This window comes from Lutra lutra, chromosome 1 (genome assembly GCF_902655055.1).
Source record: "Lutra lutra chromosome 1, mLutLut1.2, whole genome shotgun sequence".
Lineage (NCBI taxonomy): Eukaryota > Metazoa > Chordata > Mammalia > Carnivora > Mustelidae > Lutra > Lutra lutra.
The window spans coordinates 235,021-260,349 of NC_062278.1; the positions used below are offsets into that span (position 1 = coordinate 235,021).

Genomic DNA, 25,329 nt, shown 5'->3' on the forward strand with positions numbered 1-25,329 from the left:
GAGCGTGCTTCCTCCTCTCTCTCTGCCTGCCTCTCTGCCTGCTTGTGATCTCTCTCTGTCAAATAAATGAATTAAAAAAAAAAAAAAAAAAACTGCAAAAGCACAAACATTATCATTGGCCAGAAATTCTGACACTTGTTCTCGTCCACCAGATACCCAAGTCTTGTACCTGCAGTTTGTCCAACACCCATTTTTCGAGTAAACACGGCATCCTGCCATGGCAGCGGCCCGTTCACTTTGCAAGTCAAGGCACACGAGGCCTGTCCCTCCCAGCAGGCCCTGCGGCTCTGTGTGGCGCTTCCCATCTCCTCACGTGGACTACTACAAAGACGGGTATTCAAGGGTCGAGACGTAGGAAAGTTAACTTTTACTGTTTTATCGAGGAAGGACACTATTAAGTGGAAGTGGCCCCTATCTCTGCTGCTGACCGGGGGGGCTGCACCGCCAGGGTCCTGGCCTTGATGAAGCCGCCAGCGTTGCTTTCTACCCCCAGTGCAAACACGGAGAACAGAGAGGACATCTCAGCATCACTGCGAACACAGTCTTCCTTCGCAGGCGCCCAGAAAAGGTCTCAGGGACCCCAGAGGAAGCACACTGGCAGATTACTTCTGGAAGGAAACCAGAAAATGGACCCTAGAAAGCACCTGGTGGGGGGCATCACACACGCTCACCCTCACTCACACTCACTCTAGCCCACATTCCCTCTGAACTACTTCACTTCTCTGCCTCTGTACCCGCACTGCTTGTTAAGAAAAGTGTGCAAAGCTGATCAATGGAGAAACATAGCTAACCCTGGCCTCTGACAGCTCAAACATTAGCTGGTACCCAGTGGGCACTCAACGATCACGGAATGCACGAATACATACAAATAACAAATACAAAAAACAAAAAGTAGCAAGAATGCCACCGGTGAGAACAAGTGTGATGAGACTTCCAAGAAAGCAGCCACGTCAGAGATGATGAGGAAAAGCTCAGAGTAAGAAGGGATTTGGGCTGGGCTTTGATGGATGAGAAGAACTGTAGACATGAGAACTTTAACATGCCACAAACTATTTAGGAAGCACAGCAAATGTTTACTGATGTACGAGCAGTGTCAGGTTACCATTTTGAAAACTAAGAATTGCATCACAAGTTACAGGCATTAAAGAAGATTAACGAGGAAAAAAGCTTTGTGAAGGAGCCCCTTCCTCTGCACCCACAGAGCCTTTCCCCTTCTGCTCGCCCGCATCCAGGCTGAGGCCCTACACTAACAAAGTGCAGTAAAACAAGGAACAGACTGAAGGTGAAGCTTGTCAACGGTCCTACCGCCCACAAGAGAACAACGGCACAGGGTGGGACAACGGCAGTCGACCGCGCACCATTTCCTTTCTAAGCCACTGCAGGCTCCTCGGACAGAGCGCGAACCCGGTACCAACATCGGGGTTTTAAAGCAGCTCAGCGCCCCAGCCCGAGGGGGTGCGTCGTACCAACACGAGCTGCGAGCCATCCGGAAGGTAACTGGACGCTGCGATAGGTAAACCACAGTGTCTGGGAATTAATTCTCTCCTAAAGTCTAATAACCTCCTTTTCACCCACGGACACTCTCCTATGCTTGAGGAGCCACACGTGTGAGTTCTATGCGTGTTCGTGGTGGGGGCCGCGGCTGCCTAAGAAGAGCGGGAAATCCCACCTTTATCCTCTTCTTCCTAAGAAGGATGAAACAGCGGGAAAGTTAGGGGCAAGACCGGAGCTGTGCCTTATCTCCCTCTCGGAAACTCCTAACATAAAGCCAACAAACTGCCCTCGAGGAAAAAAATCACTGTATTCTAAGACCCGAAGCCCCGCCAAGGGCTGACCCCAACTACCGCAGTCAATGATGACAATCCAGTGAGAGCACAGGGAGCTGTGGGCAAAGGCAGGGCCACACTCCCAGCCAGTCACGACCGGCGGGCAGGCCAAGGGAAGCCGTGCAGGGTCTTCCAGATTACCCAGGCCCCTGTCACCACCCGTCTCCAGCGGACAGCACTTGGTCTGCTTCCGTCCCCGTCCCCCTCAGCCGCCTCGCCGTGCCGACCCTACGTTCCATGCACGTTGTCCTTCGGACAGACGTGAGCACCGTGAAGTCACCCTAACTGACACCCGTTTATTCTGAATTAGAAGTTTATCTCCCGCACACACGATGGGGGGAGGGGAGGCACCGGACAAAGACCCCCGCTAACGACATCTACTTGATCGAAACACAGAAACGACGACAAGACGCCCTTGGGCCGCTTCAGGACCGTGCTCCCTTCGTGAAACCCTCCTCTAACCGCATCGATAAAACACCTCCGAGGTTCGAGGCACGTGCACGTACTCTCTCATCCGACGGAACCTCCACAAGAACCGGACGTCCGCACGGCCGCCGCGCCCCTCCTCGGACGGCCGGCCAAACCCAGGTTCAGAGCTGCCGTCCTCCAGCGAAGCTCCGGGCCACGCAGCAGCTGCCGTGAAGACGCCGAGGGCCGGCCCAAGACGCGGCGGCGGTCACAAAGCATCTCCGTCCCACCGGGAGGCCAGCCCGGCATCCACACGGGCCCCGCGCAAACGGACAAAGCTGGCGTCAGAGGTGTGGGAACCGCCGGGAACAGGGCCAAGTGCGGCTGTGCCTGAATAATCACTGACCTATTTGGGCCAAAAGAAAGGTGTCAGGCGAGTCTAGAAGCTGGGACGCAGGCCAGGCTCCGGCCTCCTGGCACAGTGCACTCTGTCCTTTCCTTCTAAGCTCTGTTCTCGCCCTTCTCGGCCGAGCTGGCTTTCCCGCTGCTCCCCGCCGACAGCCTTACAGCCGTCACTCAGCTCTACACCCCGCGCCACGGCGACAGGACAGCACAGCCGCGTGCAACAAAGCGCGTCTCTCACCCAGTACCTGTTCCCACCGACCAGTCACCAAGTTCTTAAAGGACCCGCTCTCCTCTGGCAGCTCCTGGAAAGCCTGCGAGCGTGCAACCCCAAAACGGCGAGAGCTGAGGGCACGGCGAAGGCACCGGCGGGGTCAGGAGCGACCTGCAAGAGCATGGAGACGTCGAAGTCTGCTGGGCACGGTGGCCCCGTGGCCAGGAGCAAACGTGCGCACCCCCGGCCGGAGCCGGTCCTCACTGGAGCTCGTCCGGCTTCTCCAGAGCGTTCTCCCATCCGCCCGCCGCCCACGGCACCCGGCTGACAGAAACGTGCCACGGACGCAGGCCCCAAAACTCCCAGCGCTCGGCGCAGACGGGCCGCAAGCGGGTGCCGTACCCTCCGGACCGGGACGGGGACCGGACGGGACGACCGCGCCCTCCACTCCGAGCTTCGTGGCGGTTCGATGCCGGAGCCCGAGGGGCGCGCACTCGGACGGCTCTTTCAGAAATTCTCTGCCCCCACCTGCGCCCCATCAACCCGAAACCTGAAGGACAGCGGGGCTGTGAGGACACGGACCCTAAAAACTGAAGATGCACTGGAGGCTCAAGCACGGACTTAACACTGACACGTGTTCCCTCAAAGGCCCCCGGCGGCCCTGAAAACCGGGCAAGGCCTCCCTCTCCGCAACGCATCCAAACACAACACAGGACCCAAGTCTCGGGATCGGTCTGGAGGCCGCAGCCACCCACCTCTGACGTGCACGGACTCAGCCTATTGTCAACAGACAACCGTTCGCTGAACTTCTCCTGGATTTTTTAAACGTTCCGGAAATGGGGCAACATGGCCGTGCTAAGGGCCCAGGGCTTTGCACGTGATCCTTTAGCCTGGACGAGGCAGACACGCAGGTGCTGGCACAACCTGGCAACACGGGGGACACGGACACCCAGGCTGGAGGCAGCTCACAGGGCCTGGGTACAGCCCCTCAAGAAGCTCAGACCCGCAGCCCGAAGCTCGGACAAACGCGTCACTGCTCCGACAAGAACGGTCATTCCCGTCCGACTCGCGTGCTCGCGGCCAAACCACCCCGTCCCACCGCAGGGCTCGGTGACCCGCCTGGAACCCAAAGGCTGGCGCGGAAAGGGGGTGGGGGGGAGTCCAGGTCCCAGGGTGAGGGCTGGAGGGGGGATCCACGCCGGGGTCTGAAGTCCCAGGGTCCTGGCCGGGTGGGATCTGGGGTCCCGGGGCCAGCGCCGAGGGTGAGGGGTGGGGGATGTGTGTGTCTGGGCTGGGACCCGGGGTGAGAGCCGGGGTCCGGGGTGAGGGCCGGGATTCAGGGTTCTGGCCGGGGTCCCCGGTCAGGGGTCCTGGGGTCTGCAGTGAGGGCTGGGCGGGGGCCTGAGGTCAGGGGCAAGCAAGGGACCGGGTGGGGTCTGGAGTCAAAGCCGGGCTGGGGTCCAGGATCCCCGGATCCGGGGTGAGGGCTGGGCTGGGATCCGGGGTGAGGGCCCGACTGGGGTCCGGGCTGGGTTCTGAGGTCCCGGGGTCAGGGCCGTGCTGGGGTCCGGGGCGAGGGCCGGGGTCTCGGGGTCAGGGCCGTGCTGGGGTCCGGGGCGAGGGCCGGGCTGGGGTCCGGGGCGAGGGCTGGGGTCCGGGCCGCTCACCTTCCGACAGCTCCAGCTCCAGCTCGGCCAGGCTCTCCCGCACCTCGGCGGGCAGCGGCACCGCCTCCAGCGGACACCCGCGGTCGGCCATGGCCCGCTCCGGCCGCGCCCCGCGGACGACCAGGCCGGAACACGCCCGGGAGGGGCTGGGGCCGCGGTCCCGGCCGGGCCAGTGCCGGGCGGCGGCGCGGGCGGAGGCTACCTCGCTCCCCTCAGCCCGGCTACCCGCATCTGCTGCGCGAGGAGCTGAGGCGGCGGGGTAGGGGCGCGGCCCGAGCGGCTCCGCACAGGCGCGGGAGCGGGCGCGAGCGCGAGCGCGAGCGCGAGGCTGCCAGACCGCGCGCCCGACCTCCCGGCGGGCCCTGCACGGAATGCGCGTGCGCGGCGGGCAGGCGGGAGGGAGAGTGCGCGTGCGCGGCTGGGCGCGGGCGGGGCTTGCAGCCAGCGGCCCGCCCAGCAGCCCGTAGGGTTCCGGTCCGCCCTGCGGTTGCGGCGAGCGCCCCGCGAGCTCCGTTGGGAGAGGCGGGCGGGTCAGCGGGGCACCGGACGCTGTGCAGCTGGGCTGGGCACTGCCCGCCGCCGAGGCTGGGGTGTGGGGTGCGCGGGGGGCGCCGCAGCCGGGGGCTCGAGGGTGAGCCGCCGCTCTCCGCCGGGCCCGGCCCCTCCCGGAGCCCCTCTGCGCCCCGGACCACGGCTGCGGCCCCGGCGGGGACGCGCGGGGCCCCGGACTTGCGTGCGTGTTCGCGCGTTTCCTTTTCCAGGCGCGGCGGAAGCGGCGCTGCGGACCACGCGGTGACCCCGGGAGCCCCGCGGGCGCGGGAGGGGCGTGTGTCCGCCGGGGCCCCCGACGCGGGGCGGTGCAGAGGCCGCGCCCGTCCTGGAGCCGCCGCAGCTGGGCCCGAGGGACGCCCGGAGGAGGACGGGCCCGTGTGGACCGGAGCCCGCGCCCCGCTGAGGAGCCGCGCCGGCCCCGCGACGGGCCAGACCGGCCGGAGCTCCGCGGGGACCCTCCGCTCCCTCCCGCTCCCGGGTCTGGAGCCCGAACGCGGCCTCCGCGCAGGAAGAAGCCGGCGGCAGCGCTCGCTCCCGGGAGCCGCTGCGGGCGGGCAGGGCCGGGTGCGGCGTTCCGGCCCGTGCGGGGCTGCGGCGTCTCGCCCGCTGGGCAGCAGGAGGGACCCGCGAACGCAGCGGAGGACACTAGTGGGGACACACGGAGCCTTGTGTGCGCGACGGCAGCTGTCGGGGAGGGTGTGAGGCCCGGTGGCCGCTCGGGGCATGCCGATGCTCTTGAGAACGACGGGGGCGCCTGGGTGGCTCCGCCGCCTTGAGTGCCCGACTCTGGACCTCAGCTCCGCCCTCAGTCTCAGAGTCCTAAAAGGCCTGCACTGGGCGCCACGCTGGGCATGAAGCCAACTTAAAAAAATTAAATAAAAAGAAAAACGGGGGCCTGGTGACTCAGTCTTCGTGTCAAGTTATGATGCCAGGGTCCTGGGATGGAGCCCTGCATGGGGCTCCCTGCTCCGTGGGGAGTCTGCTTCCCTCTCTCTCCCCCTGCTGCTCCCCATGCTTATTCTCTCTGTCAACAAAATAAATAAAAATCTTAAAAAATAAATGAAAATCTAAAAGAAAAAAACAATGGATAGCTGACGGCCAGCAGTGGATGATGGCCTCTTTGGTTGCATATAAAGAAACCGTCTCCCACGCTGAGATGATAAAGACAAGGGCCAGGCCCAGAGACTAATACCTACCTCAAAGATGGTGAACACCCGACCAAGGCAGTTCTGTTAGGCCAAGTGTGGGGCCCTGGCTGGGAAAAGCTGCGGCCATGACCGGGGTTGGAGGTATTTGATATCTGGCTAGATACCATCAAAGGTTTGGACTCCAGAGCCTACCCATGTGTCCTACCTCTCCCTATGTAGCAAGCACTCCTTCCCCCACCTGCTGGACACTATGCCTATAATCACAGTTATTTAGGGGGCATAATTTAGTTGGAAGCATGAGAAAGAAGGGGAACTCTAGTCCCCTCCCCCTCAAAAGGACTGTAGCACAAACAGGGCGGATTACCAGGAATTTGTCTCTGGAGGCCAGAAGTCAGAACAAGACAGCATGGGGCACCTGGCTGGCTCAGTCGGAAGAGCATGGGATTCTCCATCTAGGGGTCATGAGCTAGAGCCCCACGTTGGGGGTAGAGATTACTAAAAAAAAATAATAAGTTTAAAGAAAAAAAAGACAGCATGTGTGGGTCCTTCTGAGAGCTGAGAGTCTCACTCCTCTCTCCCAGCTTATGGTTTGCTGGCAGTGTTCAGTATCCCCGGCTTGTGGGCACGCGACACCCATCTGCGCCATCATGTTCACATGCCTTTTCTCCTCCACGCGTGTCTGTTTCTGTGTCTGAATTTCCCCTACTTAGGGGGACACCAGTGATAGGGAATTAGAGCCTACCCGGAGGAATTCCTCTGAACTGGATCCTCTGCCGAGACCCAGTTACTGGGTTAGCTTGAGTAGAGTACTCCAACATCCTCTTCTGAGAGGGGTGGAGAGACCACTCAACCCAAAACAAGCTGCAAGACCAGCCAACATGTACTTCCAGGAACTGGGAAAATTTGTGTGGGCCTGGATTATGAGTGTGTTTAATGAGTGCTGGTCCCCAATACCTTTAACTCGTCAGCAGGACCCTTGCAATGTCGACACAAACTTGGGCAGAGACAAACGGAGTGACCCGAAGGGCCCTGCCTCCCGTGTTCACAGCAGCGACGCCCACAACGGCCAGACTGTGGGAAGAGCCCGGACGTCCGTCGGCAGATGAACGGGAGAGAAGACGGGGTTCGTCTACACAACGGAATGTGACTCGGCCATCAGAAAGGGGGACGTCCTGCCCTTTGCATCGGCGTGGATGGGACTGGGGGGGATTGTGCTGAGCGAAGTCAGTCAGTCAGAAAAAGACAATTATGTGATCTCTGGGACATTTGGAATTTAAGAAACAAAGCAGATGAACATAGAGGAAGGGAGAGAAAAATAAAACAAGACAAAATCAAAGAGGAGACAAATAATAAGAGACTCTTAACTCGAGGAAACGAACCGAGGGTGGCTGGAGGGGAGGGGGTGGGGGATGGGGTGACTGGGAGACGGGCAGTAAGGAGCGCAGGCAATGTGATGAGCCCTGGGTGTTAAATGCAACTGATGAATCATTGACCTCTACCTCTGAAACAGTAATACACTCCATGTGAATTAACCGAATTTAAATAAATTTTAAAAATAAAATTGGCTCAAAGAATTTACTGGCTCACAAGCAATCTTCCAAGATACGGGTTTTAAGACCGGCACAAACTGGGTATGAACTTGCTGAAGGGGTGCTGCGGGTCTGATGGGGTAACTAGAGCCACGTAACAAATGACCACACACTTAGTGGCTTGTCTGGTGGCTGATGCTGGTCCCCAGGTTGTGGGACACGTGGACCAAATACAGAGTTTTGCCCGAAGGCCATGTTGACAGCTACATCGTCCCACTCCATCAAGAACAACATGTTCACCAGCCAGATGAGCTGGAGACCTTGGTAAGATGCAGCTACTCCGGAGGGAGTAAGAAACCCTGTGAAGATCAGGGTCCTGCAGCGCCGTCCCAGTTTTGGGGACCCAGCGGTCAGCGGTGTCCCATAGGGCGGCCTTTTGAAAGTAAAGGACAATTCCCGCACCCGGCACCTTCAACAACTAGAAAGCCAGACGTCGCTGGACTGCTTCCAGTTCCAGAAGCAGTATGTGCCACACCTGGAACCCAGCTCTGACTCAAATACCGAGTGAGCTGGAGAACTGTGAGCTCTGAGAAGAACCCAGAACTCCGATACCCACATACTTGGACCATCATCGTGGTGTCCTGTTAGCGCGCCCCGTAAGGGGGCAGTAATGGAGGGAGGCCATAGCAGGTGTCTAGCAGGTGGTACTGGTGGTTATTGGTGGTGGGCAACAACGCAACGTGGGGGTTCTGGCATGTCCCACGAGGAGATTCACAATTCAGGGCTCTGAGTTCATGCCATACTACTTGGAACAGAGAATTTATATGTCTTTTGGGGCAAAAAATATCCTATCCTGGTTTGCTGCTCAGCTCAGATAGAGAAGGAACACCCGACCTTGGGACACTCAAGTCACCACGCAGCCGAAGTTGCCCGTTGAGACAGGCTGTCGAACTTAGGAAGTCACGAAGTCGGCTGGGCCCAGCAGTAACCCATCCTAAGCAGCACATCAGGACTCAGCAGGAGAATGTACAGAGGTCCAAGGGAGCCCAGACCGCACAGCATCTGCTGCTGTTCTTCGAGAGCTGCTCTGGCATTCCACGCCCATCACGTCCGCGGGACCTTTATGACCAACGGACAAAGGCACAAACATCTTGAACTTGGTTCCTAAATGGGCTGGCTTGTGAGTTCAAAATGAAAACGGACAGCATGTAGGACAGTTGGGAGGACAGTGTGGGACGGTGTACCCTCCCATAAGGCAAAGCTCCTAGTCATTCACCTTTTTTTTTTTTTTCTAATGTAACGAGCAAACCAAGGTGAGAATATACATGACTCACGGGCAGTGTTGGGGACTGGTCGGGGCTGGCGTGAAAATAAGGAGTGGCGTGGGACAAAGCAGTCTGTGATGGAAGCCTGAGGGCAGATTCAGAAGAGGCACCGCGCAGGGTGGTCTCTGTGTAAGATGTGAACGCCCAGAGGGCATCCCTGAAAGAAGGACGAGACAGCCAGGTGGACAGAGCGCGTCCGCCATGTCGGGCAGCACTTCTCACTGGCAACCTGAGTCCTGGCACGATGGGCACGAGGACGAGGGTGACAGCGGACACTGTTCCTGGGCCCAGCGGTGTGGGTTCTCTGACCAAAGCTGAGCTAGTCAGTCGCTGCTGCTGAATGTCCAGCCTGCCCACAAAAGACCAGTGCTGAGCTCCCGTGGGGCTCCTGACCTCGAGAAGGGCCATCAGGCAACTTCCGTCCGGGAAGAGCCGCTCCTTCCCACAGCAGCAGACTCACGTTCTCTGTGTCAGTCTGGCCTTCGTGCCCACAAATACCGCAGCAAGGGCTTGCGGACGTAAGGGCACAGGACCCGCGCGGGGCGTCATGAGGGAGGACTCACTCACCGCAGAGGAGGTGCAGGACTGCGCACTGCGCGGCACACGGGCAGGGAGCACGGGACCTGCTGCCTGGCAGAGCCCTGGGACAGCCAGCCAGAGGCACAGCCAAAGCGTCAGAGCCAGACTGATATTCTGCAAAGACAGGGCGCTTTCAGACCTTTACGGCACCGTGCTCCCCGTGGGAGGGAGACATGAGCGGGAATCCAAGGGCTGGAAACAGGAGGGGGTCCCACTTCCCACTGCCCCAGCGGTTCCCTGGGGAACTCTATGCTTCCTGTCTTCCCAAGTGCAGACCGCAGGGTTAGAGGTCCTGGTCCCCCAAAAGGACACTCAACAGGAACAGATCAACTATTCACTGGCCTGCGAACGACGGAGGGCTGGAAACTGCGGGTCAGAAGGAGCCAGCGTCTTGGCGGTGGAGAAGGTAGGGCTGCTCTTGCATTCGTGACACGATGGGGAAGAACCCATGGAGCCCAGGTGCCCCATGTGGGTGTGTCTTGCTGCTGCTTCACTGTGACTAAGAAACAAAGAGTTAACACACTCGCTCGAGAAGATCCCCGCACCTGTGCCCACCGTGGCGTGTCTACGACAGCCAAGACACGGAGGTGGCCCAGGGTCCGTTGACGGAGGATGGATAAAGAGGCGGTAAGCGTACACGGTGGCGTTGTTCTCGGCCATTGAAAAAGAATGGAACCCGCGCCCCGCGACAGTGTGGCTGGAGCTCCAGCACTTAATGCTTATCAGCCCAGTCAGACAGGAAGGGACAACACCGTCGGCTCTCACTGACACGCGGGGTCTGGAAACAAACCGAACGACGGAAAGGAGTCGGCCCATGAGCACAAAGAACTGGTGGCTGCCAGCGGGGAGGTGGGGGCCAGGGGTCGAAGCGGCCCAGGCTGCCGCTGACGAGGGGGGTCACGAGCATGAAAACAGCAGCACGGGGAGGCGGTCACACCTACGAGCGCGTGTGATGGCACGTGGTGACGACACTGCCCGCGTGACCCCGTACGAACTTGTTGGATCACTGTGCTCTGCACCCGAAGCTGGTGTCACATTGCGTGTCGACCGTACTTCAAGGAAAAAGGAAAACATGGGGGCCCCTGGCTGGCTCCATCAGTGGTCTGTGACTTGATCCTGGGGTCATGAGTTCAACCCCCATGTGGGGCATGAAGCCTACCTAATAAAGAAAGTAAAAACAAATAAAAAGAGGGGCGCCTGGGTGGCTCAGTGGGTTAAGCCGCTGCCTTCGGCTCAGGTCATGTTCTCAGGGTCCTGGGATCGAGCCCCGCGTCGGGCTCTCTGCTCAGCGGGGAGCCTGCTTCCTCCTCTCTCTCTGCCTGCCTCTCTGCCTGCTTGTGATTTCTCTCTGTCAGATAAATAAATGAAATCTTTAAAAAAAAAAAAAAAAAAAAAACAAATAAAAAGAAAAAAATTAAAAAGTAAAATGAAAAGTCTTAATAAAAATGCGTTAGAAATAAAAGTACAAGTAAAGAACGTCTTATTCCATCAAAAAAGTAAAATGCAGGAGCACCCACCGGCCGCATTAGTGGTGCTCGCAAGTCTCCGTCGCGGGGTCGTGAGTCCAAGCGCCGCGTGGGAAACAGGGAGGACTCAGAAATTTTTTCAATTCAGATAAAGTACAAGCATAAAAATGCATTGGAAGAAAAAGAAACCTAAGGAGTTCAACTTGCAGACGTAGCGCAGGCGTCTGCCTCTTGATTCACGGATTCCTGCGGCGTGGCGGGAAGGGAGGCGGCGGCAGGGAGGGCTGCTGGTTTAAGGGACACACCACTTAGAAACAGTCCCTCCAGGCTGCGAGACGTGCCCCCAAGCTGCTGCTTCAGTCCTCAAGGCGGCTGTCCCCAGCCGCTGGGACACAGGTGTCCGTTCACACACAGGTCCGTGTGCGCAGATACCCAGAAGAGGAGGAGGCAAAAGGTGAGGCCGACCGCTCCAGGCTGTCAGGTGGCAGGTATAACTCGCAGGGAGCTGATTTGGGAGGCCTGTCTTGGGCAGCCATAAGACAGGCAGATCTCCACACCCCCTACCAGTTAAAGGTTTAGATAGAGGCCTTAACTGGATTCAGTCATGTACTCAATCCAGACGGACTCCACAAGGCTCTGTGCTTGGAACAGCTCCCACCGTGGGAACAAGGAGGGAGAGCACACGTTCCAAGGACAGGGAGGGAGTGAGGAGCCTCAGGTTGATTGCCTGGTCCGGCTCGCAGGCCAGCAGCTGGCAGTCACCTCCTGTCCAGGACCGCCCCCAACAACGGAGAGACCCCAGACTTCTGGGACCATGAGCTCACCGTGCACACTCATCGCGGAACAGCCAGGGCCTCAGAGGCGGCTGTGTGAGCCGCAGCTGGTGGCGGGGAGGGGCGGTCTGCAAGTTCCCAGACGCCACAGACGGGAGGCCACACTCACACCTGCAGTCCCGGTCGAGTCCCAGGATGACAGATCACCGCCTCCTCTGTAACGGAGGAAGCCGGCCACCGCATCGGCCTCAGCACTGGCCTCTGCTCCTGGCAACTTGGGCCTGAGGAGTGGCAGAAGCAAATGGAAATCCCACACCCACCCCCGAGCCGGCGTGTAGGGCGGCCAGCGTGCCGCATTAGCCCGTCACCGTCATTCATGCCAAAGGACTCCCGGGCAGTTTCTGCTTCCCAACCTAGGACGCTGGGCTCTGCTGTCCCAAGGGAGGACTGCTTCCCCCAGATGACAACGGTCCCTTTGAACAACGAGCAGAGACTGTCCCCAGAATCAGCAGAGACAGGGTTACTGTACTGGCTGGTATGACACCCTCCAGTCAGCACGAGGCAGCTGGGTGGCCAGCTGGCAGGACGACAGGGACATCGGTCTGTAACCCACATACTCACTAGGTACATACTCTTGGAACTCAGTATTTTCAGGCTCAACAGTGAAAGTAAACGAGCAAAGTCTTCTAAAACCAAGACGATTGAGGTCTCCAATCTTTCTGGAAGGTGCTGGCTGAGGGCCAGGAACCAAGGCCCAGGAGATGGAGGGAGAGGGCCTTGCGACTCCATACAGAACGGGGAGGCGGCAGGCTCCCCCGCGCCCAGTGCCCCCACTTGGTGTGACAAGCCACAGCGCGTCGGCTGCACACGGTCATGAAGGGGAGACCCCGTCCCAGAGAGGGGGTCGGTTTTCCCTGGACAGCAAGGCCGTGTGGGCCGCGGAGACGTGCAGGGCTTCCTACCACAAGCCCCGCAGGTCAGGCGGGTGTGCTATGTTCCGTCTGGGTCAGGAAATGTGGATGAGGCAGGAGAACCGAAGGGGTGGGTGGTGCTGCCCTCGGGCCTGCAGATCCATTCCCACCTGCCTGCCCTGCGCCAGGACCATCCCAAGCTCCCTAATCGGTCTCGGTGGACAGCAGGGTGGAGATGGCCGCTTATTTTTTTTTTTTTTAAGATTTTATTTATTTATTAGACAGACAGAGATCACAAGCAGGCAGAGAGGCAGGCAGAGAGAGAGGAGGAAGCAGGCTCCCCGAGGAGCAGAGAGCCCGATGCGGGATTCAATCGCAGGACCCTGGGATCATGACCTGAACCGAAGGCAGAGGCTTAACCCACTGAGCCACCCAGGCGCCCCATGGCCGCTTATTTTTAATGGTGCCGCACGCAGCATCCCTGGGAGCCGACGTGTCTCTTCTGTGTGGCCAGTTCCTGCTGGGGGCACCCTGTCCCTGCGACGCTGGGACGAATCTCTCAACCCTGCAGCGCCAGGGACAGCAGCTCCTGACCGGGCTCGTCACGGCCCCTGCACCTTCAGAGCAGTCAGACCCTTGCCTTAAATCCCTTCTTTGGGCACCCGGGAGCTCCGTCCCCTGCCCGGGGGACTCCATCCCCTGCCTGGGATCCTGTTCTTAGATTAGGGCATCCTGGCCAGACTCTGGTCGTGATATAGTTGTTCATCTTTTGTTGTGAAAATTTTCACACAACAACCACATATGCACTGTATGAGCTAGATTCAACATTTAACGACTCTGCCATGTTTACTTAATACATATTCAAGTGTATGAATTTTCTTTGACTAAAGAACCATTTCAGGGGCGCCTGGGTGGCTCAGTGGGTTAAAGCCTCTGCCTTCGGCTCGGGTCATGATCTCAGGGTCCTGGGATCGAGCCCCGCATCGGGCTCTCTGCTCTGCAGGGAGCCTGCTTCCCCCTCTCTCTCTGCCTGCCTCTCTGCCTACTTGTGATCTCTGACAAATAAGTAAATAAATAAAAAGAAAGTTATTTAAAAAATTTAAAAAAAGAACCATTTCAAAGTATACTGTTTATGTTGTGGCTCCTTTTTAAAAATTTTTAAAACAATGTTTAAATTCAATTAAGTGTATTAGTCTCAGAGGTAGAGATCAGGTAGTCACCAGCTGCATACGACACCCAGGGCTCGTCCCATCACGTGCCCTCCTGAATGCCCATCCCCCAGTCACCCCATCCCCCACCCACCTCCTCCCCAGCAACCCTGTTTGTTTCCTATGGTTGAGTCTCTCATGGTTTGTCTCTCTGATTTCATCTTGTTTTATTTTCCCTCCCTTCCCCTACAGTCCTCTGTCTTCTTAAATCCCACATACGAGTGAGATCGTGTAATTGTCTTTCTCTGACTGACTGACTTCGCTCAGCACAATTTCCCCCCCAGTCCCATCCACGCCGATGCAAAGGGCAGGACGTCTCCCTTTCTGATGGCCGAGTCACATTCCGTTGTGTAGACGAACCCCGTCTTCTCTGTCCGTTCATCTGCCGACGGACGTCCGGGCTCTTCCCGCGGTCTGGCTGTTGTGGGCGTCGCTGCTGTGAACCCTGGGGGGCAGGGGCCCCTTCGGGTCACTCCATCTGCATCTTTGGGGTAAATACCCAGTAGTGCGATCGCTGGGTCGTAGGGCAGCTCTATTCTCAACTTTCCGAGGACCCTCCACGCTGTTCTCCAGAGCGGCTGCCCCAGCTTGCGTTCCCACCAACGGTGCAGGAGGCTCCCCTTCCTCACCAGCATCTGTCGTTTCCTGACTGGTTAATTTTAGCCATTCTGACTGGTGCGAGGTGGGGTCTCACTGTGGTTCTGATATGTATTTCCCTGTTGTGGCTCCTTATTCTTAATAATTCTGCGTACAAAGCCTAAGAAAGCATCATTCTGTTACCTGTCAGCACACCCAAGATTTGCAACTAACAACTCCCTTAAAATCTACCGTCCAGTACAGATTCAGCTGTACCCTCAGTGACCCCCGATACTACCTTCACAGGTGCTGTCCCTCAACTTAAGGACTAAGCTTCACCTCCGCACTGGGTCCTGTCTCCTTGAGAGAACAGGCCCGTGTTTGTCCTCCTGATGGCGTGGTCAGTCTTATACGGTCTCACACACTTTGTTCCTCCTCCTCCAAGTCGGGATCCGCCGCCGGAGACACCCACAGTCCACACAGCAGCACCCGCTGAGACCGGAACGCAAGCTGTCAGCGCCGAGCTCTGAGGTGTCCTCAGGAACCCAGCAGAGGACGCCTCCCCCACCCTCCTGCCCAGTAACGGGCCTGCACGTCTCGGTGAACAAGAAGGTTCTCTCCCCCGCGTTTCCTCCGAGGAAGGCAGGGGCATCGGGATTACCTCCCACGGGTACTGAGCTGGCATGATGGTCACTGCTGCTGGGGACTGCCTACGAGCCCGCCCACATGAGGGTCTAGCCATTTAGTATTTGAGAACCTACCACTGTGACTCTCCTCCTGGACATGAAACTGAAGAGACCCTGCCTGGGCTCCAGGTCCTGGGGCTGGGACGACCTGGCCTCGGGGACCAAGAGGTGGAGTGCACAGCTCAGCAGAAGAGGCGGGAAGGCCACCGGACGGGCCTGACGGTCGTGTCCACTGACACTCAGAGAACACAGACGTGCGCCAGGGCCGCAGGTTACAAGGAAAATCGATTGTGGAAATGTGCGGTCACTCAAAAAAGTCGTCTGACATCAAAACCTACGCCCAGCAGATGAATACAACGTTCCAAAGTCCTAAAACCCCATGGAAATACTGAGAAACCAAGAAAGACAAGGCAAGTGGCCATCTTTCTGTCTTTACCAGGTGAGGAGGACTTTGCATTCCACCAAAAACGCTGACGTCCAGTTCAACATAAATTCTAAGTCTGTTGGGTTTCTCACCAATGATGAGGCAAATCGGGTAGAACTAAAAAACAGCACAACGGCCTTTCACAAATAAAAGAGCGCTTGATTTTATTCTTTTTGTTCTTGGGGTGTTTTTGTTTTTAAACCGAGTTCCCATCTGTACACTTTAAGAAAATCAACAACGAGGAGGCCGCTGGGCAGCTCTGGCCACACACACCGAGCAGGACGGGTGCCAGTCACCCACGGGCACGCACGTCACCTTCGGAAGCTAAGGAGCTAAAACACACGGCAGTTACACAGAACATACTCCACTGGGCTCTCCAGCACCGCAGGGAGGTGGGGACGCCCAGTGAGCGGCTCTTGGGGCTGGTATCTCAGGCACCGAGCGCAGGCCACACCACGCCACACGCCACGCCACGCCACAGGCCACGCCACGCCACGAGTCTTCCTTGAGAAAAGGGAAAAAAAAATCTTTTCCTCAAATGGAACTGTCATGGTAAGAGCCACAGGATTTTATTCATTGTTTAATCTTCTGGCGGCAGGACTTCTTTGAAGCAGAATCTAAAAATAAATAAAAATGACACAGCAATTCATTAGAAGTCTTCCTGTGTCTTTTAAGAAGAATTTCAAAATTTTTAAACAGTGCCCCTGAATTAGTCTCCTCTCTGGTAAAGAAGACAACTGAGGGGCACCACGGTTTCAAGGGTGAAGAAACCCCGATAGACCACGTGCCGGCCGGAGCAGGGTCGCTGCGGCCCGAGCGCCTGCGGGAAGGAGCGAATGGTTCCCACGCTTCCTACCAAGGACCCGTCTGAGGCGCCTCCACTCGCGACCGTCCTGAGGCTACTGACGGCGGCTGGTGACAAGACTGAGGCTCACTCAGCCTCCGCCACGGGACTGTGCGCGCCTTGGGTGCCGCGTCTCACTGAGAGAAAGAGAACTCGTTACCTGGCGGCGCCCCGCCCAGTCTCTGCTGGACCATCTCTAAATGATGAATATATTCCGTCAAGGAACGTTCAGGGTCTTGAGAAGCAGTCAGGGATCTTTCGGATCTTGAATCCGGGGACGGAGTGGATCTTCAAACAAACACACAGACACACCAAGAAACAGTGAAACTCAAGCGACGGTGAACGCAGGCAGCAGCAGACAGCGGGGACGGGGGCCACACGGCCGTTTCCTTTAGACGCCGGCTGCACCCCAAAATCAGAGAGTAAAGCGTGTGTGTTTCTGTGTGTGCGTACGTAGGCATGTCCTCTCTCCGCCCACCGTGAGGCTCGAGCCCGACCCTGAGATCAAGAGCCGCACACGCCACCAACGGGGCCAGCCGGGCGCCCCCAAGCCCAGGCACTGTTTGAAAGTGTCATGTAACACTTTGAAAACCAACTTCTCAGGGGCGCCTGGGCGGCTCAGTCGGTGAAACGTCTGCCTCCAGCTCAGGTCATGATCCCAGCGTCCTGAGGTCCAGCCCCACCGTCGGGCTCCCTGCTCAGTGGGGAGCCTGCTTCCCCCTCTCTCTCCCTCTCCTCCCGCTCCTGCGCTCTTGTGCTCACTCACTCTCGCAAATAAATAGATAAAATCTTTAAAAACAAACAAAACCAACTTCTATAAAACGTCTGAGTTAAAACGAATAAAAATTATTGTATATTATTTTATTACTTAAAAAGACTTATTTAGGGGCGCCTGGGTGGCTGAGTGGGTTAAGCCTCTGCCTTTGGTTCAGGTCATGGTCTCAGGGTCCTGGGATCGAGCCCCGCATCGGGCTCTCTGCTCAGCTGGGAGCCTACTTCCTCCTCTCTCTCTGCCTCTCTGCCTACTTGTGATCTCTGTCTGTCAAATAAATAAATAAAATCTTTAAAAAAAAGAAGACGACTTATTTCCGTAAGAGAGAAAGAGAGTATGGGGGCCCATCAGGCAACAGGTAGAGGGAAACAGAATCCCAAGCAGACTCCATGTGCAGCATCGAATTGGATGCAGGTCTCGATCTCATGACCTTGAGATCATGACCTGAGCAGAAAGCAAGAGTTGGACATTTAACCGACTGAACCATCCAGGTGCCCCAAAATATGTTACTTTATTCACAAATTTTTTTTTTACTTACGAAATTTTCAAGTGTAAATGTGTTACCTCAACTGGATTGTGCCGCCTTGTCCCTCAGAACCACCCCCCCACCCGGTGCCTTGCGGGTGACCCAACTACCCACTGGCCTTTCCCTGATCATCCCAAACCGTCCCCTTCGCCCAGGGCACGACCTGCCCGATCCAGTCTCTCACAGCACCTTTCCTCCCGGGCCTCTGCTCTGCGACCCTCACGCTCCTTCCGGCTGTCTCACTCGCCCTCGCACCATCTGCACAGGACAGCCGTTGGCTGGCGCGGACTCTCCGTAACCATCACCAACCCAGACCCCAGGGGTGCCACAGCCACAGACAGGGCGTCTCTGCCTTCCTTCCCCACACGGGGCTGGGCCCCCGGGGCCCCGAGTCCTGGGCACGCCCTGCCTTGCTTGAGGCCAGCCCAAAGCCAGAGCTTCCAAAGCACTTCTCCCTGAGGAGCCGCACGCGTCGGTGGGACGACACCAGCAGGCGATCGCCGAGCTGGTGCCGAGCTGGGGTGCATGTCTGCACCCGGGCGTACGTCCTGTCGCACGTACGTCCTGTCTGTCCTGTCAGGATGGCCCCACCAGAGACGAGCAGTGTGCGGAGAAGCCCCCGTCAGCCAGGGGCAAGGGCTGGAGGCACACACGCCAGCACGTCCTCCCCGTCCAGTCACGGAACCATGCTGTGGAAAGCGCGCGCAGAGAAACGGGGGACCCTGGATGTGCGGACAAACGCGCAGACACAGACTGAACTTGGCTGCGTTACAGATCTGGCACCGTCATGGCTGAGAGGAGGGAACACAGGGCACGTGAGCAGAGGCATCTTGGTGCCTGAGGTGGGCGTTCCCGTGGTTTGCTCTGCGGAAACGAAACCCAGGCCCCCCTTGCACAGTAACACCCAGAGGGGAAGCCACGGCCACAACCCTTCCCCACCGGGTCCGCACAGTCACGGCTCCGCCCGCTCGCGGTAACGTGGAAACAAACTTGCATTCCACCGTCCAACCACTGGCCCTCGCGTGGGAACACTGCTGCGGTAACATCTCAACAGCCAGCTGAGTGGTACGCAGGGCGGTGACATCACGTGTGCAGAAACCCCAAATGGCACAGAGAGGAGATGAGCTCAAGCCCACGCAGGCCTTGGTGAGCGCGGCTCGTCTGGAGAGCCGCCCTGCGTATGGAGCTTGCCCGCAGGCCCACCTACGCCGGAAACGCGGCCCAGAAGCCCACTCACCTTTCCCTCCTGCGAGGGGAGGCCTTGGGCATACGGTCCCCGGCGTGGCTGGAGGACACGTCCCGGGTTGGCGGGGACGTGCTGGTTTTGGGTGGAGGCTGCTGGCGTGGAACTGGGACTCCTGCCCCAGCCACCGTTGAACAACAGAGGGGTTAGGAAAAGAGACGAAAGCCTTTTAGCAGGAAGGCCCCTCTACCAAAATTTAAAATTTACGAACTTCTAAGAGTCTGTATGGCAATTTGAAAACATTTAAAATACCCGATTTATAAAAATTACGTTTTAAAAAGCTCTAGAGAAAACGTAGGTTTGATCACTTGTATTGGGCCCCTGCTGGGCTGACCTGACCCCAGGGGAGCCCTCTGTGACCTTGTGGAGCCAGCAGGGCGCTCCCCCCACCCCGGCTTTGAGGAGGGGGCTCTGGAGAAGGGAGAAGCTGAACCGAGACCACCAGGTGTACCTGGTCGGGGAACAAACCCTCCTTAAGGCCCGAGGGCCCAAGTACCCATCGGGGGCCAGGGAAGGCCAGCTGTGGAGGGCCTGGCCGCCTCCCCTCCAGATGCCCGAAGCCCTCCCTGCAGGACCAGGGGGCACGTCCCCCTGCGAGGCGGGGTTCTCTGTACATGGTTACTCTGGGGCAGGGCCCGCGGGAGGCCTGCTCTCGCAAAGCAGAGACGCAGCCCAGCAGCCGACGTCTAATCCGGGGGAGTAACTCGCCTCTACCTCCAGCCCTCCCCACCGGTCCCACTGCAGCTGGTGTGCGCCGCGCTTCCCAGCACCGAAGCCCCCGCCTCCACAAGCCACCATGCCCCGGGGCTTCCTGCATGCTTTACTGGGCTCCCACCTGGACGGGGCTCTCGGCCTGGCACGATGGCTCCTTTCCGATCTACCTCTTGCCACTTCTTAACCAAGAAACGTAACCTACAAGGAAAGAAAGGACACAAAACATCAGAAACTAGAGCAAAACCGTTGTGGAAAGAGCAATGAGAGTCCAGGCATGACCGACACCTGGGATCAGACCTGGGTGGGCCCCTGCCGTCTGTGGCGCCAACCTGACACCCACCAGCCTGGGGTCCCACAGACTCAGTTCAAAACCCCGCAACAACCTCTCCCTGCCGCCGCGAGCACCACTCGATGACTCAGGGCAGGAGGAGCAAAGACAGAGGCCCTTGCCCTCAGGCGTTCTCGGTCAGATGGAGAGCAGGACTGTCAGGGTGAGGAGTGCCGGAGGTCGGCCCCCAGAGGTGCACTGCTGCGGGGCTCCTGGCCCCTCCTGGGACGGCCCCTTCGTGGCTCAGCAGACACCCTTCTGGCCTTCCTACCAGCTGCTCCTTCTAGACACCGCTGCCTCTGACCGTGTGCCCTCCCAGATAGTGCCTTCTGATTCGCATCAAAACCACAGCTGCTGGAAATGTTCTGCCCCTTGGCAGGAAGGCTGAAGGCAGGGCCTGGGCCTGGTCACCTGCCCGCATCGCACCCACTAGGCTCCCTGTACCGGGGCCTTCTCTCCAAACATGCAGAACGGAAGGATGGACAGACAGGTGATGGCTGGGGCGGTGTGTGGTCAAAACTCAGGGATGAGGGGACCAAGTGCCCTGAGGCTGAGGGCTGAGAGCAGGAGAGCGAGGAGGCCAGGCAGGCCCCCACCCCCCTCCCCCCGCCTCTGCTGGAGCCATCTGGCCGGGTGCTGGGTCTCTGCGGGGGCAGGGCTCCGCAGCGCGGTCGGTCGGGAGAAGCCAGGGAAGCCAGCCCACCCGGCTGCTGCGCTGGGTGTTTGGCCCACACAGACGACGACGGGTAGGGGCTGAGGAAGGCACCTCTCGGGCTTCCCACGGCAGACATCGCACTAACAATTGTTAGTGGGACAAACATTTGTGGAAATTCAGCAAAGCTTAAAATTATAAAATGGATTTTCATCACTGCTAATTCTGAACGGGTCAAAATTCCCAGTCACACCAGAGACTCACATACCTGCTCCCAAAACAACAGCCTGTGTCAACACCTGGGACTCTGAGTGGTGCCTGAGACTGGCGGGACCCCCAGGCCCTGACCTCCCCCGGGGAGTGGGCTTGTAGCCTGGATGACAACACCACACACAGCCACTGCCCCACACGGGTCACGTGCTCTGGTGGACCCGGCCCCTTTCACGGAAATACAGGGACCGAGAACGTGAGCCATGAATGCGGTTTCAAACTCTTATCAGCTATGCCTGGTGTCAGAGGAGTCCCAGCATGAGGCCCACCATGGGGCGAGGTGTTGCTGGGTGACAAGAAGGTCTCCCTGAACCCTAGTGTCAGAAGGAGAGTGACAGCTCTGCACACGGTCTCCTGGAGGCAAGTGTCGCTCAGAAGGGGGCACATTCACGGACACAGCCCGAGCCCCTGCACGCTCCTGCCCCCGGACGCGGCGGCGGCAGGGGCCCCAGTGCTACCTTAGTATCGCGATCACCACCCTGACGGCGGTCCGAAACTTCGTAAAAGGGCGAGAAGGTGTAATTTTCTTATCTGCTTTGGAAGGAAATACTCCCAAATGAGCGATCATGGACAGCGTCTCCTGTTCAGAGTCCTGGAATCCGCCAATCAATAGCAGAAGATACTTCTTTTGATAAATCAGAGCTTTTCTGAAGCTTTCTGCTCTCAAGTAATGCAGGTACAACTTCTCCACCTGAGAGAAAATATAAGTCAAGCGATCAGGGAACGAAGACACCTTCCGCCACGTGCACCGTGCGCCTGCACTGCCGGGTGTCAGAGAGTAGCAGACGGCGCCTGGCCAGCTCAGTCAGAGGAGCGGGCGCCTCAGGATCTGGGGCTTGTGAGTTCAAGCCCCACGTGGGGCGTAGGGAGGACTTAAAAAGATAAATAAATACATCTTCAAAAAAGTCAAACTGGAAAAACCCTGTTTCTCTGTTCAGCAAACTGTTACATTGTTACAGAAGCCAGCCCTGCAGGACATCTGTCACCAGGGGCAGCCTTGCGGGGCGCTTTGACAAATGACAGATCAGACATCCTTTCCAAGCCTCACAGGAGCCCCCAAAGGCCCCAAGAATCTGACCACGAGGTGAGGTGCACTCCCGGGGCGGGACGGGGTCTCATCCCCAGGCCCTTGGGACGTCTCGGGGGCTGTGGGAAACCCCTGAAGCCCTACCCAGAGGCGTACCCACAAACCCTGTTACTCTAACACACAGTTTCCCTCTAGAGAGGCCTCAGAGCTCGTACCGCAGGGACAAACACGCTGACCAGCGAATCTCTAGTCTGGGGTGTTTTCAGACCGTGATGACCATTACCTAACGCGACCCCAAGTCAGACGCCCTGAACTCGTGTGCACAGACACAAAGTACTTGTGTGGAACGACACCGCAGGGGCAAGTGCATCTGCTGTCACTGCTCTCATCTGTGATGGCTCCACGTCTCCCGACTGCAAACAGGCACGCGCGTACACGTGTCCGCACCTGTGCTCAGGCAAAGGAGAGCCCCACTGTCACGACAGTGCTTGTGCGGCTACAACGGAGACCCACGGAACGCACTCCACCGAGAGTGAACCCCGACGTTCCCTGTGGACTTGGGGTGATGACCCGTTGGTGCTCGCGCAAGTGTGGGCCATCGACACGGGGGACAAGAACGCACCGGCGCTCTCCACGCCTTCGCTCCGACTCTGCCGTCAACCCTGCGCTGCTCTAGGAACATAAAGGCCTTTTCCTTTTTAAGAGCATGAGTGAGCGAGCAGGGGAAGAAGCAGAGGAGAGGGAGAGAGCATCCCAAGCCACTCCTTGCAGAGCACGGAGCCTAACACGGGGTCAATCCCACAACCCCGAGATCATGGCCTGAGCTGAAATCAAGAGTTGGACACTCAACTGACGGCGCTCCCCAGGCACCCCAGAAATACAAAGTCATAGAGACGGATAAGGGGCAGCAAGTGGTGGCCCCGCACACGACCAGCGCGGCCCAGGCCTGGCCTTACTTGCACACCGCAGCCGTCGGCCTCCTCGCGTGCGGCCGGCGCGGGCAGTGCTGGGTCTGGCTGTCGCGCTGACCTCTGTGAGCCCGTCCCATCCTGCTTCCATGCAGACTTGTCCGGCCTCTGTAACAAACCACAGATGACATCGTCTGCACAGTTCCTCCACCAGAAGAACATCTCACGAGTATGGCCAAGGGCAGAGTCGGCACCCCCACCCCAGGGTTGGGGTCACGTCTCCTGAGTGCCATGTCCTGGGCCATCCTGGGTCCATCTAGGCAGAGTTGTCACGTATTATCAAGCAGATCGTCAACACTCAGGGGTGGTTACTGCATACCAATTATGACTGCACAAAAGGTACATTTTTATTAAAAACAAACTCCAAATATTGGTGAGAGGACACCAGATTCAAAGCATTAAGCCTGTTGAACACACACACAGTCTCAGGTCCTAGAGAGGCTGACTCCTGACAGGGCTGAGTCCCCGGTCCTATCACGGGACCAGCAAATCCCAGGCCTGGACACCTCAGCAGGGGCCCCACGTGGGCACCGTGGACACTGAGGGGCTGTCATGACCAAGCAGCACCCCAAACATGGGCAGCGTGGCCTGGATACCACAGTGCGTGGAGGGTGCCCAGAGCTCCGTGGGGGGGGTCGTTTCCAGAGCATAAGGAACCCCTAGTGAGGACAGCAGAGGGGCTGCCCACACCGATGACCAGAGGGAGCTCCAAGCACTTGGGCCGTGTGCATGGTGACCTTGGTCCCACCATGTGGAACAGGAATCAGAGGTCACCTGGTCGCACCAGCCCCCAGCTCCAGGGTGCAGCTGAGAGGATGAGCCTGTGTCCGAGGTGACCCTGCGGAAGGGTTGTCACAGGGCCCCTGGTGAGGAAGGAGGAAAAGACGAGATGCTGTTTTCTGGTCCTGAAACACAGCCTGGTGGGAAGAGACTCTAGGAATCAAAGCCATCTCAGACATGAAGGAGGAAATGTTCCACAAGTTCACGCTCAGCCTGTGATTTACTCATTAAAAATACTTATCTTTCAGGGGGCGCCTGGGTGCTCAGTCGGTGAAGCGTCTGCCTTCAGCTCACATTATGATCCCAGGGTCCTAGGATCGAGCCCCACGTTGGGGTTGGGGTGGGGGGTACCTGCTCAGCGGGGAGCCTGCTTCTCCCTCTCCCTCTGCTCCCATCGCATTCATGCTTACTCTCTCAAATAAAATACTTAAAAGTAAATAAATACTTATTTCTTACAACAAAAGCAAATTTAACAAGTGGGACTACGTCAGCCTAAAAACCTTCTATGCAGGAAACCATCAACAAAACAAATGATACAGCCAATAGGAAGTAAACATCCAAAAATACATTAAAAAACTTGTATACGATTCAATATGAAAAAACCACCCACTGAGCAGAAAACCTGGACATTTTCCCAAAAAATACATATAAATGGCCAAAAGACACCTGAAAAAATGCTCCACATCACCGGGCATCAGAGAAACACAATTCAAAACCACAGCGAGATCCCACCTCACACCAGTCAGAACGGCTAAAATTAATAAGTCGGGAAAAGACAGGTGCTGGCGAGGATGCAGAGAAAGGGGAGCCTCCTGCACTGTTGGTGGGAACGCAAGCTGGGGCAGCCGCTCTGGAAAACAGTGTGGAGGGTCCTTGGAAAGTTGAGAATAGAGCTGCCCTACGACCCAGCAATTGCACTACTGGGTTTTTACCCCAAAGAAACTTAAAATACAGATTCAAAGGGACACAGGCACCCTGACGTTTCTGGCAGCCTCAATGACAGCCAGACTGCGGGAAGAGCCCGGGCGTCCACCAACAGACGAGGGGATAGAGAAGCTGCGGGTCATAAGCACAACAGAGTAGGACTCAGTCATTACAGGAGGAGGAAATCTTGCTTTTCTTCTGACAACATGGACGGACGTTGAGGATACTAAATGAAGTGAAAGGAGTCAGACAGAAACAGACCGATACCCTATCACCTCACTCATATGCAGAATCTAAAAAGCCAAACCAAACAAACACAGAAAACAGACTCACAGAAACAGAGCAAACTGGCTGGTGGTCAGAGGGGAGGAGGGCCGGGGGGCGGATGCCGCAGAGGGAGCAGCCAGGAGCACTGTGACAAGTCTGTGGTGACAGATGGGAACCAGCCTCACGGTGGTCGAGGTCTCATGATGGATGCAAGTGTCGCATCACCATGTGGTCACCTGAAACTAGTGTCGTACGTCAGTTACTCCTCAATGAAATAATCTGTTTCCCGATTTCCTTGTTAATGTTCACTGAAAGCATCA

The 25,329-nt window shown here is 57.5% G+C and overlaps 2 protein-coding genes and 1 long non-coding RNA gene across 14 annotated transcripts in view; 1 reads left to right on the forward strand and 2 right to left on the reverse strand.

Annotated features, from left to right (window-relative positions):
- The window catches only part of DIP2A (disco interacting protein 2 homolog A), a 97,244-nt gene extending 92,376 nt beyond the window's left edge, over nt 1-4,868 (reverse strand). For 3 of the 11 annotated variants that reach the window (XR_007125143.1, XM_047717729.1, XM_047717739.1), the window contains exon 1: nt 4,518-4,866. Coding sequence is in view for 8 of the 11 variants with exons in the window: in XM_047717729.1 (XP_047573685.1) it covers nt 4,518-4,608 (91 nt within the window). In the remaining 3 variants the exon portion in view is untranslated. Of the gene's footprint in view, nt 1-4,517 lie in introns of all 11 variants that reach the window. The other 8 variants (XM_047717712.1, XM_047717722.1, XM_047717693.1 and 5 more) reach the window with 5 other exon arrangements.
- Nucleotides 4,869-7,329: 2,461 nt separating this feature from the next.
- On the forward strand, nt 7,330-15,003 carry LOC125093134 (uncharacterized). Its single transcript, XR_007125158.1, has 3 exons — nt 7,330-7,440; nt 7,956-8,070; nt 14,891-15,003. It is a non-coding gene; the product is annotated as an uncharacterized LOC125093134 (long non-coding RNA).
- Nucleotides 14,478-25,329, reverse strand: part of PCNT (pericentrin) — a 120,275-nt gene continuing 109,423 nt past the window's right edge. Inside the window, exons 44-49 of one of the 2 annotated variants that reach the window (XM_047717643.1) lie at nt 23,027-23,146; nt 21,502-21,734; nt 19,915-19,991; nt 19,074-19,209; nt 16,699-16,826; nt 14,478-16,311 (exon numbers count right to left, since the gene is read on the reverse strand). In XM_047717643.1, coding sequence (XP_047573599.1) covers nt 16,268-16,311; nt 16,699-16,826; nt 19,074-19,209; nt 19,915-19,991; nt 21,502-21,734; nt 23,027-23,146 — 738 coding nt within the window. In that variant the 3' untranslated portion in view covers nt 14,478-16,267. The remainder of the gene's footprint in view (nt 16,312-16,698; nt 16,827-19,073; nt 19,210-19,914; nt 19,992-21,501; nt 21,735-23,026; nt 23,147-25,329) is intronic. The other variant, XM_047717636.1, reaches the window with a different exon arrangement.